Source organism: Salmo salar, chromosome ssa16, assembly GCF_905237065.1.
Source record: "Salmo salar chromosome ssa16, Ssal_v3.1, whole genome shotgun sequence".
NCBI lineage: Eukaryota > Metazoa > Chordata > Actinopteri > Salmoniformes > Salmonidae > Salmo > Salmo salar.
Genome location: NC_059457.1, coordinates 10,783,408 through 10,802,131, shown reverse-complemented (window position 1 = coordinate 10,802,131; position 18,724 = coordinate 10,783,408). Strand labels below are relative to the sequence as shown.

The 18,724-nt window shown below is 44.6% G+C and overlaps 1 protein-coding gene across 10 annotated transcripts; it reads left to right on the top strand.

Moving 5' to 3' along the window:
• The first annotated feature begins 496 nt into the window (after nucleotides 1-496).
• On the top strand, nucleotides 497-18,319 carry lamb4 (laminin, beta 4). Of its 10 annotated transcripts, none has more exons than XM_014148131.2 (36): nucleotides 497-670; nucleotides 1,062-1,097; nucleotides 2,826-2,874; nucleotides 3,814-3,971; nucleotides 5,532-5,667; nucleotides 6,003-6,076; nucleotides 6,204-6,392; nucleotides 6,528-6,591; nucleotides 6,722-6,936; nucleotides 7,080-7,200; nucleotides 7,353-7,541; nucleotides 7,773-7,928; nucleotides 8,030-8,142; nucleotides 8,307-8,386; nucleotides 9,360-9,516; nucleotides 9,659-9,790; nucleotides 9,874-10,059; nucleotides 10,214-10,326; nucleotides 10,460-10,580; nucleotides 10,685-10,856; nucleotides 11,030-11,173; nucleotides 11,389-11,620; nucleotides 11,809-11,966; nucleotides 12,095-12,322; nucleotides 12,439-12,656; nucleotides 14,379-14,475; nucleotides 14,622-14,991; nucleotides 15,093-15,253; nucleotides 15,397-15,599; nucleotides 15,758-15,961; nucleotides 16,076-16,220; nucleotides 16,327-16,534; nucleotides 16,634-16,769; nucleotides 16,922-17,092; nucleotides 17,211-17,364; nucleotides 17,512-18,319. In XM_014148131.2, exons 1-36 carry the CDS (start codon nucleotides 512-514, stop codon nucleotides 17,649-17,651), a joined length of 5,589 nt encoding a protein of 1,862 aa, XP_014003606.1. In that variant the 5' UTR covers nucleotides 497-511; the 3' UTR covers nucleotides 17,652-18,319. The 10 variants fall into 10 exon arrangements, with proteins under 10 accessions (XP_014003606.1, XP_014003611.1, XP_014003609.1 ...); XM_014148136.2 differs by having other exon boundaries at nucleotides 542-670; nucleotides 1,030-1,097; nucleotides 2,823-2,874; XM_014148134.2 differs by having other exon boundaries at nucleotides 578-670; nucleotides 1,030-1,097.
• Nucleotides 18,320-18,724: the final 405 nt, after the last annotated feature.

The window sequence follows — 18,724 nt, the reverse complement described above, 5'->3', positions numbered from 1 at the left end:
CATACCTCAGCAACTCATACTGTACTACATCCAGGGAAGGTGAGCATACCTCAGCAACTCATACTGTACTACATCCAGGGAAGGTGAGCATACCTCAGCAACTCATACTGTACTACATCCAGGGAAGGTGAGCATACCTCAGCAACTCATTCTGTACTACATCCAGGGAAGGTGAGCATACCTCAGCAACTCATACTGTACTACATCCAGGGAATGTGAGCATACCTCAGCAACTCATACTGTACTACATCCAGGGAAGGTGAGCATACCTCAGCAACTCATGCTGTACTACATCCAGGGAAGGTGAGCATACCTCAGCAACTCATGCTGTACTACATCCAGGGAAGGTGAGCATACCTCAGTAACTCATACTGTACTACATCCAGGGAAGGTGAGCATACCTCAGTAACTCTGTGTGCACTCTGTGTTCCATGTCTTTGTGCAGGTAAATCCCTCCCTCTTGCTGTACTGTACCTCAGCTATAACTCAGAGAGGGATGTGTCAGCTTTGAATGAAACCTAATCCTTCTTCTCCTTCACTTGCACCCCCGGGGGCTTCGTTTGGCCTGCTCTCTCTCTCTCTCTTTCTCTCTGTATGGCGCTCAGGTGTGCTCTTACATGCTGAGACTCCATGTCAGTACCGCTCTAATCGCAGTCAGGGTCTGGAGCAGGTAAGCGCTGATTCTGGTAGCATACAGGGAAGACTGCTCATACTGTAAGTACTACTACTGTCTGCGTTGTGATATGAGAAAGCTAGTGTAACGTTGCACCGATCTTATGATACAGTCTGTAATAAGCTTTGAATGGGACGTGCGTTTTGTTCGAGAATCATCCCTTTTTTTATCAGATACTCGATTGGAAATTGGCTCGAGGCAAATCTGGTGCAGTAGATCACTTATCAAATATAGGTATCACATAGATCTCAAATATAAGTCTCATACCATTTTCCCATGAGTAGTTGGCAGTCATTTGGTCTGAAGTCATTTTAGTGTGATGTATTTGAGATAAGACATCTTGTTTCCTCTTTGAGGACTTTTGTGGGATATTCATTCGATGCCGCAGCACACTGTTGGAGAAGATCATTGCTGCTGTACAGAGGTATGGAAAACCATATTCTGTTTTCATGCAATTAGTGATAACACAATGCCAAGAAAAGATGAACATAGTTAGTCTTTTTTTCCTACATTATTGCCAACAATCTTTTATATATGATGTTAAATGGCTGTTTGATGTGCATTCAGGCAATGTCAGCTACATTATGTTGGTTAGCTGGCTTTACGTTCAATTCTAGCGACTGTTTTTCACCTGAGATTTGAGTTACTGTATGGATTGGTTCCATGATGCAAGTCGAAGCATAGCCTAGAGTAAATCCGCATACTATCTCTTGAGGCTCATACATTCCCATTGAGGTTCATTCCTCCCTTGAGGGTTAACTTTTGCAGGGAACAGTGATATACGGCATTGTACATTCCATTGTAGTCCCTTGGGCGTATTATTTTTGCTGCCATGCATTGAAGTCTCCCATTGTGAATTGGCTATATGACCCACGATGTGAGAAAAGTAGGCCACACAATTAAGGAGACGGTCAAATCAGTCACACCACCAACGGCATTACAGCTTAGCTAATATCACATCACCAGAATGATCGGAATATTTACTGATGAAGCAACTGGCTTCTGTGGTATGTGTAAACTTTACTGTTGCAGCCACTTTGTGTTTACAATACATTGCCTAAACATGTGGTAGTTTAGGATTTTAATTTGATCACTCTTTTGGTGTTGAGAGTTGTCCTGCGCTGCAGCAAATGCAGATGATTTACTGAAAACCCACAGTAACACAGTTATATTAACAGCATTGGACTTTTCATGTAGCCTACTTCTGGCCAGCTGATAGCCTAACCACCGATCAAGTAACATTATGGACTAAACGTTCAAATCCTATTGCTGCAGGATTATATTTGCTGTGACGATATACAGGTAACTGACAAAATAAAGGAAACACCGACATAAAGTGTCTTAATAGGGTGTTGGGCCACCACGAGCCAGAACAAGCTTCAATGCACCTTGGCATCGATTCTACAAATGTCTGGAACACTATTAGAGGGGGTGTGACACCATTATTCCATGAGAAATTCCATCATTTGGTGTCTCTCATACTGTAAGTGTTCAGTTGAGTTGAGATCTGGAGACAGGAATGGCCATAGCATGTGGTTTACATCATTTACATGCTCATCAAACCATTCAGTGACCACTCGTGTCCTGTGGGTGGGGGCATTGTCATCCTATAGGGGCACAGCCATGATGGCCAAAAGAATGGCCAACCCAGCATGTCTGGACCTATTTATCAGCATGTTGGTGAAACCTTGATTTATCTGTGATAACGTGAATTCCCTCACCTACTTGTACTGGTAGAAAGGTCCAGAACATCAACTCTCCACTCTCCGTCTCTGTTTGTTTGAACTCTGTTCAATGCAGCAGTTCATGTGTTGTTCAATGTCTGACCTATGACCAAGACCTGACTAATGCATTTTTTACAGACCCTCTCACTGCCTTCCCCTTGACAGTGATAACCACTTTGGCCTGGTTCACTGGTCCATTCATTCTTGGACTTAAAAGCACCTCCATTAGAGCATCTCTATTGAGTCTGGCTTCTTTGTCAGAGAATAGACTTAATCTGGGTCCAGTGAACTGAAAACATGGTGACTCTGTCTTCAAAATCCAATCAAAGTTCATTGGAAATGCTTATGTTTCTAGCTCCAACAGTGCAGTAATATCTAGGAAATATATTGTGTTTTCACACTCTGGGTTGTTTTCTACCGCTCAGTAGGTCTGGCAGCCAACGACCTGCAGGATGGTTTCTCTGTTCCTGCTAGTGTGTAAGTCGCATGCACCTTCCTTTGGCACTATTTGAATTGATGACAGGCAAATCACATGTAGCAGAAAAAGGAAAAAACAGATCCTCACAGCTATTTGTTTCAACAGGGGCAGGATTAAATTGTCTAGTTTTTGGCAGGAAGAATCTCTTTGCCATTATAGTTCATGAGTCCTCTTTTCCACAGGCGTGTGATCACTTGCTGCACACTGATGGAGAATATTTCCACTTGCTGGCACTTGCTTTCTCTAGCGGGAGACATTTTTATTTGCATATTTTCCCTAATATTCAAAATGGTGGATATCATTTTAGTCATGTATGGACAACTTTACTATTGTCAAGTAGAAATGTTGAGTGTTATAAAAAGTGACTTTGGTCATCTTATAAGTTGTGTTAGTTAGTTTTTTTTGTTCATTTTTATTTCTGTTTAATAAAATACTTATTTTCGTAAGGGCCCCATCAAAGACTGCATGTCTTTAAAACAACTTGTAATTGACTTAAAATGTTTACTTAGAAAATGAAATGAAGGACAACATCTGGCTTGTGTATGATTACAGTGTCTGGATATAATCAAAAGCACACAAGTGTTTAATAATGACCTGTAATGTTTACATAATGACAGCTTACACATACTGTAATTATAGTCAATGCGTCTATCCTTTTGTCTGGTTCACTATGCTGTTCATTTGTGAGCATAGGGTTTAAACCCTTCCAAAACAAATAGTACAATAGCACAATAGTACAATAGCACAATACTCATAATATTATCTCCCATAATCTAGCTATTATAGTGCAGCCTTGACATCATACTTTTTAATTCGGAATCCTGTATTACATTTAGTATTAATCTATAAACAAACACTAAACAGGTTAAAGGCAAAGAAAAGGATAAGAACATTTTTACTTTCTTGACCCCTCTGACTGTCCAGTTTCTCTGTTCCAGTGCTGGTGCCTGGGACCCTCCTCCAGGAAGACTGTGATGTCAACTCTTGTCACCCCCAGCTGGGGGACCTGATGGTGGGCCGCGCTGCCCAGCTCTCCGCCTCCTCCACCTGTGGACGGAACGGGCCCCAGAACTACTGCATCCTCGGATACCTGGAGGTCAGGATTTAAACCTTGATAGGAGGGCTCTGTGGTGCGCCGTTCCTATATACAAACTAGAGACGTGGTGTTGAAGGCAGTGTTGTCTGCATATGTTTACCTGTCTCTGTACACAGTACTAATGTCATAACAGATATGTTCCACAAATGCAGACAGACAGATTGACAAACGCGTGCAGGTACTAAAGCTGTGATCCCATGCAAAAAGACATCAGGCTTGCCAGTACCAGGGTTGAGGAGTAACTGATTACATGTAACCTGATTACAAAAAAATTGTAACGCTCATCAGTTAATTTACCAGAAAAAAATACTGTAATCAGATTACAGATACTTTAGAAAACTAGATGATTACTTATTTGATTACTTTTAAATTCAAAAAGGATGTTTCCGAGAAAAAATAAATACATTGACGCCTTAGTTTCTTCAATGAAATTTAGTTCAGCATTGAAAAAGTTTGCAAGTTTATGTTTATTTCACCTGAGCGAGTCTGACCACAAGTCAGCGACCACTATGATGACACACCAAATGCGTTTGATGGATCCTTTTTGTCTTCTAACGCCTCTTAAGGGAAAAATAATCCAAAAGTAACTATCAGATTTTGAAAAAAACGTGGTAACTAGTAACTGTAACTGATTACATTTAGAAAGTAACCTACTAAAACCTGGTCAGTATTATCTACAGAATTTCAACAGGTTTTAAGCCAGACGTTGAAGGTTAGAATAGTATATCAAGTGTTGTTTTAGAACAACTCTCTCCATTTGATTGACAGCTCTGTGGCTCGCCCTTAAAATGCCTCATACTGCAGACGTGTCTTGATCTGCTACATTTATAGGTCATTACCTGTCTTTTCCCTGAACATGCTCTGGGACTAATTTTTCTGCTCTCGCTATGATGATTGCTTGTATAGTCCTCTTGCTTCCCCTTCACTCCCCTTCACTTTTATATCTTTTTCACTCTTTGCCTTTCTCCCTCACTTTCTGTCTCTCCTTTCTCCCTCACTTTCTGTCTCTCCTCCTTTTGTCTCTCGCAGCTCTTCCCCCTGTTCTCCCTTGACAGGTGATAGGTATGTGGGGTGTGTTCCTCTTTTGCATGTCATTTTCGAGTTCATTTTGGTTCTTTATTTGATTCAATTTGTTATTAGTTAGTCAGAACAGATGCATGACAAATGTTGTTCTCTAACTACCGATTGACATTTGTGAATAACAGTAGTCTTAAGATGCCCTCTGGTTCATACCTTGTCTGACTGAGTTGATTTAATGGGATTATTCCAGTGTTTGCGAATGCTTGTCCTCACACGCCTACCATCACATGGAAGTTCCATACACTTTTGTATGATTTGTGGTCTTATGGCTTTATAAGTTACGTTTGTTCGTAAAATGCTGCCTCCTTTTTTTTGTGGGGGGGGGGGGGGGCAGTTAAGAACTAATTGTAGAACAAGAACTGCAACTTAATCGCTCACTCAGTTATTGAAGTTGTCGCCATGAGAAACCAATTAGATGTGTAAAACCACTCTTTTATTTTGAGTAACAAAATGGAAAATGTCCCAATTTGTCTCTCTCAGGATGAGCAGAAGTGTTTCAACTGTGACTCCAGGCAGCCCTACAACCTCTACAACAACCAAGACAGCCACCAGATTGAGAACGTCATCACCACCTTTGGCCCTGAGCGCAAGATGAAGTGGTGGCAGTCTGAGAACGGTGGGTCTCACTCCAGATGTTGTTTGTATGATAGCCAGGCCTGGGTCAAAAACATAATGTTACTTACGTGAAAGTATTTGAGGTGAGCTTTAGCCGGAGTACTTGAAAGTATTTGACGCATGTATTTAAACCAAGTCTGATCATATCAAGAGGTGAGCAAGAATGTTCCAACACCTTAAGAATGGCTCGGCTAGAGCATACTATACTATGACAGCTATGGAAAATCCCTTTTTAGGGACTTTTGGACTACACCTGATACAAAAAACCTTGGCCTTGGCACCAGTAAATGTATTCTTACAACATTCATTGATACCACTATCCATCCATAACTATAGGGGTTCATCAAGTCAGTATCCGGCTGGATCTGGAGACACTATTCCAGTTCAGCCATCTTGTCCTCACTTTCAAGGTATCTAACACCCCTTGTCTAAGACCTCTCACAGCCAAACAATAACACAGTGTTCTTAACCATTTTCGCTCTGTCTGCACCGCCACTTCCTGCAGAGTGCTAATATTTCCTTTTGTTGACCTTGAAGAGTTTCCGTCCTGCCGCCATGCTGGTGGAGAGGTCCAAAGACTACGGGTACAGTTGGAAGGTGTTCCGCTACTTTGCCGAGGACTGTGCCTCTCACTTCCCTGGGGTCTCACAAGGGCCGGCTGACAGCACCGATGACGTCATCTGTGACAGCAGATACTCCGCCTCAGAGCCATCTACTGACGGAGAGGTGAGATACACAAACACGCACGCGTTTGCATTTTGGTTATTTAGCAGACACTTATCTAGAGTGACTTACACACACACACACACACGTAAAACACAATAACCAAACTTATGGCACATATCAATGATTCCATTACAGGTGGTGTTGAAGGCTCTAGATCCAAGCTTTGACATAGAGAACCCTTATGCTCCCCATATTCAAGGTTAGACACAGCTCCTATACTTTTCATTGCATTATTACCATCGGTGGAACAATGTAGAATTATACGTATATTCAAAAAAATATATAAAAAAACACACACTTTCACCCGTTTGAAATGTTCTCCCCTTCAGAGCAGATCACCTTGACCAACCTGCGGGTCAACTTCACCCATCTGTTCACCCTGGGTGACACCCTACTGGGGCGGAAGAAGAGGAACCCTCAGGAGAAGTACTACTATGCCCTGTACGAAATGGTGGTGCGCGGTAGCTGCTTCTGCAATGGCCATGCCAGCATGTGTATGCCCGTGGATGGCACCCGGGGTGACGTTTTAAATGAGCCTGGCATGGTGAGAATGGCGCAGAAAGGGAATGTAGCAGTTGTACTGTATCCATAATGGCCACATTGAATCCTGAACGTTTTTGTTTTAGTACTTTTTGGGGTTCTTCGAGTATTGTTTACCGCCGTATGTCTCTGATCTTGTTCTCTTAGATTCACGGGCGCTGTGTATGCCAACACAACACTGTGGGCACAAACTGTGAGAGATGCCAGGACTTTTACAATGATGTCCCCTGGAGGCCGGCCGGCCAAACTGACCCACATGTCTGCAGAAGTAATGCACTTTAATGGGCTATTTACTATTTGACTGGTGTTTATGCATGAATTGACTGGGATTCAAACCCGAGATGCTTATGTGGAAAATGGTATAATTGGGAGTGTATTAAATTGTATAAGTATTATGACGGCGTTTGTTTCTTCACTTAGGGTGCAACTGTCACGGTCATTCGGAGACGTGTCACTTCGACATAGACCAGTACCAGGCCAGTGGGGGGGTCAGTGGGGGGGTGTGTGACGGCTGCCGACACGACCGCATGGGTCCCCAGTGTGAACGCTGCCGACCCTATCTCTACCAGGACCCCCAGCTCTCCGTGGAAGACCCTCGGGGCTGTATCCGTAAGTCAGCTTCTAGCAGGTTTAGATCTAGATTGGGCTTTTGGTCTAAGCAAATAATCTGCCAATGATTTATATGAAGTTGTCCCTGTAAGTCTTGTACTACTCCCATGAAGTGCAGTCAATAGACCCTTGCGTTGATGTCATCCTATATGACGCTGTGCATCGATGACGTCATTCAACCTCTCTCCATCCTGTTCTAACGGTGGATCTCATTGGCTCCCTCTGCTCCAGCATGTGACTGTGACCTGACGGGGTCCCTGGATAACGGCCTGTGCGACCCCGTGTCGGGCCGCTGCGTGTGTAAGGAGAACGTGGCGGGGGACAGGTGTGATCGCTGTAAATTTGGCTTCTACGGGTTCAGCCAGGAGGATCCCACTGGCTGCCAGAGTAAGAATCTTTACCAAGAAGCAGATCTGCTTGACTCATTCTATATCCATGGTGGCCTCCCTGTGGTTCATCCCTCTCTCTGATTGGTCCTCTGTGTTTAGGGTGCAGGTGTAACTTCCTGGGTAGTGTCCTGACCCCCTACCCATGTGACCAGGTGACAGGCCAGTGTGTATGTCAGCGCCTCGCCATGGGACCCCTGTGTGACCAATGTCTGGTAGGACCATGTGTCCATGACAACCACTGTTGTAGTGATGGAGTTGATTCTTTCTGTCACATTTATTGTGATTTAGCTCTTACCATAAAATGACTGCCACCAACGACCTGATTGATCTCTCTCACTCTATCTCACTCTTGCTGTCTCTCTCTCTCTCTCTCTAGCCAGGTTACTGGGGTCTGGGGAACACTGTACACACCTGCTCACCTTGCGACTGTGACCATGGAGGAGCCTACAGCAGCACGTGTGTAAAACATCATTTGTGCACCGGGGCCTCCCAGTCCTCTTTCTATTCTGGTTAGAGCCAGTTTGCGCTGTTCTGTGAAGGGAGTAGTACACAGCATTGTACGAGATCTTCAGTGTCTTGGCAATTTCTCACATGGAATAGCCTTCATTTCTCAGAACAAGAATAGACTGACGAGTTTCAGAAGAAAGTTCTTTGTTTCTGGCCATTTTGAGCCTGTAATCAAACCCACAAATGCTGACACTCCAGATACTCAACTAGTCTTAAGAAGGCCAGTTTTATTGCTTCATTAATCAGAACAACAGTTTTCAGCTGTGAAAACATAATTGCAAAAGGGTTTTCTAATGATCAATTAGCCTTTTAAAATGATAAACTTGGATTAGCTAACACAACGTGCCTTTGGAACACAGGAGTGATGGTTGCTGATAATGTGTCTCTGTACGCCTATGTAGATATTCCATTAAAAATCAGCCGTTTCCAGCTACAATAGTCATTGACAACATTAACAATGTCTACACTGTATTTCTCATCAATTTTATGTTATTTTAATGGACAAGAAAATGTGCTTTTCTTTCAAAAACAAGGACATTTATAAGTGACCCAAACTTTTGAACGGTAGTGTATATATTTTTAAGTCTTGGTGTATTGGACAGAGCTGAAAGATGGAGAAGAGTGTGCTGAAATAGCAGTGGGCCAGATTTGAACTCATGCTGCAGCAGTACATGTGCACTGGAAGCAGCTGCCTAGACCGCTAGACTACCTAGGCCACACTAGACCTTTACTTCACGTAACTGACGTAACACCTGGGGTTTATTCAGTGAGGTGAAACACTCATGTCCTACTCAATACATTTCTATGAAAACATTCTGAACGTTTCACCTCTGAAATAGAATACACTCCAGGCTAAGCACGTTCTGTCTTGCTCCCTTGTCCAACCTGATTGGCTGTATCTCCCTGTCTGTTATGTCCACAGGTGCTCTTCATTGGACGGCCAGTGTCAGTGCCTGCCAAACATGGTGGGCCGGAGCTGTGGTGATCCTGCCCCTGGACATTTCCTGGCTGCTCTAGACTACTACCTGTACGAGGCAGAGAACGCTGCCCCACTGGAGGGAAAGAGCTCCTCCTCTCTGGTGAGGCCTGAGTGTGACATCTGACCTCCAGCATTGTGGCAAATGGCTGTGGATGGAAAGCTTCAGTGTCAAACTTTTGATATTGGATTTTGGCAGCAATTCAAAAACCCTAAGTTGATGTCTGTGTGTGTTCCTCCCCCAGTTGAAACCCACAGACCTCCCTGTGTGTGAGGAATACTACAAACAGCAGGGCTATGACATCAAATATCAAAATGGCCGCTTGGTCCTGACCAGGAGAAGCAAAAGACAAGCCAGGAGGAGAAGACAGGGACAGGTACTAGCAATGGCTCAATACCTTACTTACACAGTACTGATGTAGTACTAATTAATAACTCACACTGGGTTTCTTTCCATCAGAGGTCCATTCCCCTGGACCCGGGCTCAGCCCTCCAGATTGTGCCCCGGGAGAGGACACCAGATGTGCCAATCACTTGGACCGGCCCAGGATTTGTGCGGGTCCTGGATGGTGCTGGGCTTAGGTTCACTGTGGACAACCTCCCAGCGTCCCTCGACTACCATCTAGTCATCCGCTATGAACCAGAGGTGAGGGCAACGATAGCAACTAAAAACATGTGAAACCATGGAAACACGCTGTACGTGTTGATGTGTGTTTGTGTGAAATCATTTCTGTGTGAGTTTGAGCTTGTATTTATTGTGCCCTCAAAGTTGGACACTGTGCTTACTTTGGTCTCTGAAGTCGCCAGATGACTGGATGGCCTCTGTGAACATTGTTCCATTATTGGCTGGTGACGGAGGTTGTCCCACTAACCCGAAAGGGGAGAAAACCCTCACCATACCTGGGGCTGCCAGGTAAAAGGCAACTGCACTCATTATCATAATATATCACCAATCTCAACCTGAGGTCACACCCGAGGTGAATTGTACAGTATTTACCTGCATACCCCTAAGTCTGATAACATTATGATTGTGTGTTTGTCCCCAGGGTTGCCATTTTGGATACGCCTGTGTGTCTGAACGCGGGAAGAAGATATTATGTGGACATCACTTTTAGGAAGCAGACCAACTCTAACCCTCAGTCCAGCTCACATACCCTCATCGACTCAGTGAGAATACCACTCACATGATCATTTGTATCATAATATCATTTGTCATGGGAGATGTAGTGTTCTGAGGTACCCGGTTAAACCCATGAACTTCCTGTTTCTAGATGGGTCTGATCCCTAAGATGGAGTCTGTGCAGGACTTGTGTTCGCAGAGTGAGCTGGACTCGTTCAGAAGATTCCGCTGTTTTGAGTTGGCTGCTGAGCAGGAGACCCTGCCTGATGTGTGTTATGGCCTCATTGGAAGCCTGTCGGCTCGCATACACAACGGTGCCATGCGTGAGTAAAGCCTGGCCTACATTTAACAATATCTCCACGTTATCACAGTGTACACTGTGGGTATATACTCATTCTGGCAACATAAATCAGCACTTGTTTTCAGCTAGCTCTGAGCTCCGAGCCCTTAAAAAAGCCAAAGTGTGTATGGGTAATGCCATTACCTGTGTCTCCAGTTTGCAGGTGTAACATCCAGGGTTCTCATGGCCCCTACTGCAGTAAATTCGGAGGGCTCTGTGAGTGCAAGGCCAACGTGGTTGGCCGCTGCTGTGACTCCTGCGCCCCCCTGAACTTCGGCTTCGGACCCAACGGCTGTGCACGTATGTCACCATGACAACGGGTTCCTATTGTTACATTCTATGGTTACATACCATAGTGTGTATATATATATGTATATATGTATGTATATATATATGTATGTGTGTTTGAAAAGATGCTGTGAGGTCTTTGTTGAGTTCTGATTGTGACCAAACCTTTTCCTGAATAAGAGAAGATATTCTCTCTCTCCATCCCCCTCCCACCTCCCCTCCTCCAGCCTGTGAGTGTGACCCTCGCGGTGCAGTGGCGGAGCTGTGTGACCAGGTCAGAGGTCAGTGTCCGTGTCGTATGGAGGTGGGCGGGCGACGCTGTGATCGTTGCCTGTCAGGGTACTACGGCTTCCCGCTGTGTCGGCCCTGTGACTGCAACGGCCTGGCTGAACTGTGTGACCAGGACACTGGAGCCTGCCTGGACTGCAGGGAGCACTCCACCGGATACAATTGTGAGAGGTGAAGGCTCTTTCATTCGTTTATTCATTTCCCTATTAGAATCAACCCATATCTATAGCCTGGTTCGATATCTATGTTTGCCAACTCCTCTGATTATCATTATTTCTACAGTCACAGATCTGCCAGTGTACAGTGCACACAGTGTCAATCAGACTGAACAATGAATGTTGTGTGTTTGGTTGCTCCAGCTGTGTGGAGGGTTACTTTGGTGACCCAGTCTCCAGGGAGCCCTGTAAGCCTTGTCTGTGTCCTGACACTCAGTCCAGTGGACGGTTCTTTGCCAGCACCTGCAACAAGGACCCAGAGTCTGGTAGCCTGACTTGTGACTGCCTGGCTGGACACACAGGTGTGTTTGTGTGTTCCTGCGCGTGCGTGTGCACTCTTTTCAACATTTGATGAAAGCTACTGGATAGTTTGACTGCTCAATACTGACCTTGGAACCACGTTTCACCTCCCCGCCCACATTCCATTCAGGTCTCCGCTGCGATGCCTGCTCCGCTGGTTTCTACGGCGGCCTGACCGCGCCGGGCGGCGGCGGCTGCGACGAGTGTCTCTGTAACAACAACATCGACCCTGCTGACAGTGACGCGTGTGACAGTGTGACGGGCGAGTGTTTGCGTTGCCTCCACAACACCCAGGGACCCCGCTGTCAGAGCTGTAAGCCTGGCTACTATGGAGACGCACTGGCCCAGGACTGCAAAGGTATAGCAGGGACACACAGTATCAAAATCGTCATCAAATCCCATGACTGTTTGGATATGATATGTGGCTATTCATGTGTGTTTTACTGTCTTTATTTTTGTTTGCGTGTTCCCCAGAGTGCTCCTGTGACCGGCAGGGGACGGATGTGACCCAGTGCCCTCTGGGCAGCCCGTGTTTCTGTGACCCGCTGACAGGTCAGTGCCCGTGTCGGGCGGGTGCGGTGGGCACGCTGTGTGACGAGTGTGCCACCGGCTTCTGGAACATTCAGGGAGAGTCCGGGTGTCAACCGTGCAAATGTGACCCTGCTAACTCCTTCAATAACCACTGTGACAAGGCATGGCCTCTATACTCCCTAGCACTTCATTTTACATACTTGGATAATGGATAAATAAAGACACAGTTGAAGTCGGAAGTTTAGTGCATGACACAATACATTTTTGCAACAATTGTTTACAGACAGATTATTTAACTTAGAATTCACAATTCCAGTGGGTCAGAAGTTTACATACACTAAGTTGACTGTGCCTTTAATAAACAGCTTGGAAAATTCAATGCTACCAAATACTAATTGAGTGTATGTAAACTTCTGACATATTATTCTGACATTTCACATTCTTAAAATAAAGTGGTGATCCTAACTGACCTAAGACAGGGAATGTTTACTCGGATTAAATGTCAGGAATTGTGAAAAACTGAGTTTAAATGTATTTGGCTAAGGTGTATGTAAACTTCCGACTTCTACTGTATACAGTCAGGTCCAAAATGATTGGCAACCTTGTTAAAGATGAGCAAAAAAGACTGTATAAAATAATAGTGTAAATACTGAGCTATATTGTATGCTCCACATTTTTGGGGAAAATTCTATTTTATAGTATACTAATACAATTGCTCGAAGAAAGATTTGGTTTAAAGGGGAGGTCAAAAACACGATTTTCTTGTGTTTTGTATACAGTGTACAAAACATTAAGAACACCTTCCTAATATTGAGTTGCACCACCTTTTGCCTTCAGAACAGCCTCAGTTCATCGGGTCAAGGACTCTACGAGGTGTCGAAATTGTTCCACAGGCCCAATGTTTCCTATAGTTGTGTCAAGTAGGCTGGATGTCCTTTGGATGGTGGACCATTCTTGAAACACACGGAAAACTGTTGAGCGAGAAAAACACCTACTACCATACCCCATTCAAAGACATTTAAATCTTTGATCTGGCCTAAATGGCACACATACACAATCCATTTCTCAATTGTATCAAGGCTTAAAAATCCTTCTTTAACCTGTCTCCGCCCTTTCATCTACCCTGATTTGAAGTGGATTTAACTGGTGACATCAATAAGGGATCATACATGGATTCAATTGGTCAGTCTGTCATGGAAAGAGCAGGTGTTCCTGTTGTTTACACTCAGTGTATATTTGCACACTGAGGTTGGAATAATATCGTGAAAATGATGATAATGCAATTTTAGTGTAAGTGCTGTTTGAAAAGACTGCCTGAAATGTCAGTTTGTTTGGCTGGGTGTTATTTTGTTTTCTGGGTTTTTCATGTTCAAGTTTCCCATGTGTAACAAGAATGGTCCACCACCCAAAGGACATCCAGGCAACTTGATACAACTGTGGGAAGCACTGGAGTCAACATGGGCCAGCATCCCTGTGGGATATTTTCGACACCTTGCAGAGTCCATACCCAAACAAATTGAGGTTGTTCTGAGGACAAAAGGCAGGGGGTGCAACTCGATATTACGAGTGTTCCTAATGTTTTGTATGCTCAGAGTATATAAAACACCGAGAAATCACGTTTTTGACTGCACCTCCCCTTTAAACAAAATCCCTTTCTCTGAGCAATTGTATTAGTATACAATAAAATAATAATTAAAAAATGTAGCGTACAATATAGCTCAGTATTTGTGTTATTGATTTTATACAGTCTTCTTTGCTCATCTTCATCAAGGTTGCCAATAATTATGGACCTGACAGTGACCTATACTATTCTATGTCAAAGCATGGCACAATGAGATATTTATTAATCCAAACTATATAAGTCTTCATATTTGACTCTTTAGGTGACTGGTCAGTGCCAGTGTCGTACTGCGTTTGGAGGAAGACAGTGTGACGAGTGTGGGGAAAATCACTTTGGGAACCCTGACCTGCAGTGTGTTTGTAAGTTGTGGCCGAAAGTGATTATTGATAAATGGCTAAGTATCGGGTATTTTAGATTCTAGCACCAGAAAGAGAGACAATAGTGTTTCACCGTAAAAGAATAATGATGGACACTTTTCCCTTCCCTCCTTATCACGTCTCCGTAGCCTGCGATTGTAACATGGAGGGTACCGACCGCCCCGCCTGCAACCCATTGACGGGTGAGTGTCTGTGCCGCATTGGTGTGATGGGCATCTTCTGTGACGAGTGTGCCCCTGGGTATGACCAAGTCTTCCCCGCCTGCTTCCCCTGCCACCCCTGTGCCGTCCTGTGGGCGGACAACGTCACCGACGTCCACCGTGCCGCCCAGAGGATGCGCACCTTAATCCCTCACCACGGCGAACAGCTGGAGCCTGGACACAGTCGTCAGTGGCAACGAATGCTGGAGATGCACACCGAGCTGGACTATCTGGTGAACCTGACAACGGGATCTCTACCTCGGGTGAAAGACGTGGAGAAGCTGTGTGTCAGAATCTCGTATGTAAACAACCTTTCTGAATATTGAACCATGAGGTGACATGATTTACACTGTATGTTAGCAGTAATCTTGGAGCTGTACACATTTTTCTTCCTCACAGGAAGCTCAAAGACTCCATAGACCCCAAAGCCATCATCGTGGACTCATCATCTCTTCTGAACACTGAGATCGACAACATCCGCCACGAGTTCAAGATGCTGTTGGATAACTTAAGGAACAAAATCGGCGAGGCTCCAACACCAGATCTAAAGGAAATGCAGGGTACATATGGCCATATTGTTTACAAAATAAAATTGAATTCACTGTAACTTCACTGTGTGTAGAGAACAACTCTATATAATGTAATGTGATCAACTGTAAAGGGTTTTTGATTTGTGTGGACTTTTATTTTGATGCTGATCCAGAGGCCCTGGAGAAGATCCGGAAGCAGCATGCAGACTTCATGGCTGAAGAGAAGAAGGTGAAGGAGGCCGAGAGGGCCCTGGAGAACTCCATGGACACACGGCAGGAAATCAAAGACCATCTGTCCAGCTGCAGCATTTTGGGAGACATGGAGGGGCTGGAGAAGAAGGTCAAGGCTCTGAGTGTGGCCAAACTCAACAAAAACGTGAGTGTCCCTTATTGTAGTGCTTGCACTGCATGCATCAATAGAGTGATGCGTTAGCGTGAACGGCAGTCTGTTTCAGTTGTTGCCAGCACCATTTTGGTAGTCAGGTATGGAAATATTTGGATATAAACCATGTTCCACTCTTTGGCTCCTCCTAGATCTGTGGAGGCCCAGGCGATGAGGAATGCTCCAAATCAGAGTGTGGGGGTGCGCTGTGTCGAGACTTCCTGGGACAGAGAGAATGTGGGGGTCCTACGTGTAAGGGCAGCTTCCCTGTGAGCCACAACGCCACAAAAACAGCTGAGCAAGTAGAGAATGACCTTATTGACCTGCTCCAAAAACTAAAGGACTCCAAGATCAAGGCATGTTCCCAAATAAACTCTACAGATGTGTTACTTTATTTCTGCTTTAAAATGGAAAAATATATATTTATTAGACAATAGTGTATAACACAAGTCTCAATCTCTCCTGTTCAGATCAATGAGGCCAGACAGATGACCCAAGGCACCCATGAGCAGGCAGAGGAGCTACAGAAGAAGATCACTGACAGCAAGGAGACATTTAAGAGGGAGAAGAATGACACCAAGAACCTCATCAATAGGGTCAAAGACTACCTCACAGGTCAGTGTGATTGTTGGCTGGATATAAGCTTGAACTTTCCATGTAAAGATCCCTTAAAAATGTGATTTGTTGACTTGACTTGTGTGGCCGACTTCTCTGCTAACAGATGAGATGGTGGCACCAGAGGACATAGAGAATTTGGTCAAGGCTGTCCTGGCCATCCAGCTGCCGGGCTCCCCGGACGACATCCGCTCCATGATCCGGAACATCCGGGGCGTGCTGACCAACTTCATTGAGTTCAAGGAGGATCTGAAAAAACTGAAGGACCAAGCCAAGACAGCCCAGGACCTGCTGGAGAAAGCTCAGGATATCAGGTTAGCCAGTACCATGTTTTTTTTATATGCGTAACTGTCACATTGTATAAACCGGCATGCTAAATGACCATATTTGTACCATGGTTGTCAATGTATTAGGGACAGAACCAAGGGTATTGATGTTACGGATCTCAAGAAAACCATGACGGACACTGAGAAAACACAGGACAAGGTCAAGCAAGACCTGGAGAAGGCTAAGGAAAGCAATGGAGTGGCGGACAAGATGATTAAAGAGGTCATTCTCTCTTAACACCTTCAGACTCTCTCTCGCGCTCCCTCTCTCTGTGTCTCTGTCCCTCTACCCATTCCTGCTGGTGCGTATTTGTATTAGTCTAAACATCCATCAGACTCTTTCTCATAGCTTGATCTACTTGTCATGGTCCCCAGATTGAGAAGAAACTGAACAACATAGAGACTAACTTGAACTCTACTAGAACTCCAGAGATGCTGGGGGAGATTGAGGTTCTGAAGAGCAAGACAGAGATGAACAGAGAGCAGGCAGTGCAGGCCAAAGCTGATGCAGATGCAGCCCTAGGTGCCGGTACTGACGCAGAGAAGGTACGTTGTCTCCACTTGATAACCACCACTCACTTACCACTTTGGTACGATGTCGTGATACTGTGAGTATAATGCTAAATAGGTATGGGTTTTTGTTTTTCTCTGACTTATTTGCCAGGGGCTTGACAAGGTGACTGCGCTGTTTGGTAGGCTAAAGACGGGAAACACAAACCAGAACAATAATGAAGTGGCCAACGAACGCCTGAAGAACATTACTATGGAGGCAGAGAAAGTCGCAAAAGACGTTCAAGATAAAATCCAACAAATTGACGGTAAGTCTCAGGACTTTAAAACAGAGCTATCCAACTCCTATCCTGGAGAGCCACTAGGTGTGCAGGCTTTTGTTCCACACCAGCAGTAACACACCTGTTTCAAAGAATTGACTAATCATGGTCTTCATTTTCTCTTTGTTGCTTCAGACTTGGAGAAAAAGATCCAAGACTTCCTCAGAAACAAAGAGGACAAGGCCAAGGAGGTTGCCATGTTGCTGGAGATGGTAGAAGCCCTCCAAAAGGAGATTGCTGCGCGTGTGGATGGTTACATTAACTGTACCTCCTAACACCCCCAGGTGGATCAAGAGATGATTCAGGGTCACAGACATCTGGAACGCTGCGCCACAAAAGGCCCTGCATCTCAGTGCAAGAGTCGTCACTACAGTACCTGGTTCGAATCCAGGCTGCATCACATCCGGCCGTGATTGGGAGTCCCATATGGCGGCGCACAGCGTTGTCCGCATTTGGCCGGGATAGGCCGTGATTGTAAATAAGAACTTGTTCTTAACTGATTTGCCTAGTTAAATAAAGGTTAAATAAAATAAAAAGCTCTTGAGTTTTGCGACTGAATTTGAGAGTGTAGTTCTCCTAACGCTCCACAGGGAGGCGTTTGGTGATCATGAAACTGACATTTGAGAGAGAAGCCTCTTGTGTGGTCATTCTTTACTTTATCTTGTAATATGTATTATTATTTTACCGACCTGACCTACTTATCTGCTTACATGGTCTAATGTGGAATAAAAGGGGAAAAGCTTTCTTGCTGACCTTTTTCAGGTTATTCTACCTCTACCTCTACATCTACATTCTTTCCAATCATTTTCCAGTAGAAGTAGACCTCTTTGTAAGATTTGACAGGTATTCTGTGAGCTTGTTATTGGCCTGAAACAATGTTGCCCCCAGCCTGGCTGAGGATGTGATGAGATTAAACACACTATCAGGTTTGGAATGGGTCCCAGCTGGGTTTGGAATGCGTCCATTTGTCACTACTCTGGCCCGGAATGTTCACTCTCTCTTTGCCTTTTGTACAGGTGGGCATTAAATGTACATTGTCCAGTTTTACTCTCTCTGCCTCTCTCTCTCTACCTCTCTTTTACTCCTTCTACCTCTTTCCAGCTCATTGACCATGTTTTGTGGTGAGGAGAACACGCCACTTACTACTAATGTAATTTCCATCCAGCTGTTAATGGTTAAGTGCCATGTTTGTTTTGCTTCAGTAAGACTTTGTGCTCTATACAATTGAACTGAGTTAGCAGCCTTTATTGCCAGGTTCTAGATCTGTATATGCTTTAGCCAACTCTTCTGGCTGTCAGACTAATAACACGACAGACAGGAGTTGGCTAATAAAAGCATAAACATATCT

Excerpts from the sequence above, each read along its gene's own strand:
- lamb4 (XM_014148131.2), top strand. The coding sequence starts at position 512 with ATGAAACCTAATCCTTCTTCTCCTTCACTTGCACCCCCGGGGGCTTCG. Across the intron at positions 3,972-5,531 it reads GCATCCTCGGATACCTGGAG|GATGAGCAGAAGTGTTTCAA; the intron begins GTCAGGATTTAA and ends TGTCTCTCTCAG. Across the intron at positions 7,201-7,352 it reads TGACCCACATGTCTGCAGAA|GGTGCAACTGTCACGGTCAT; the intron begins GTAATGCACTTT and ends TTCTTCACTTAG.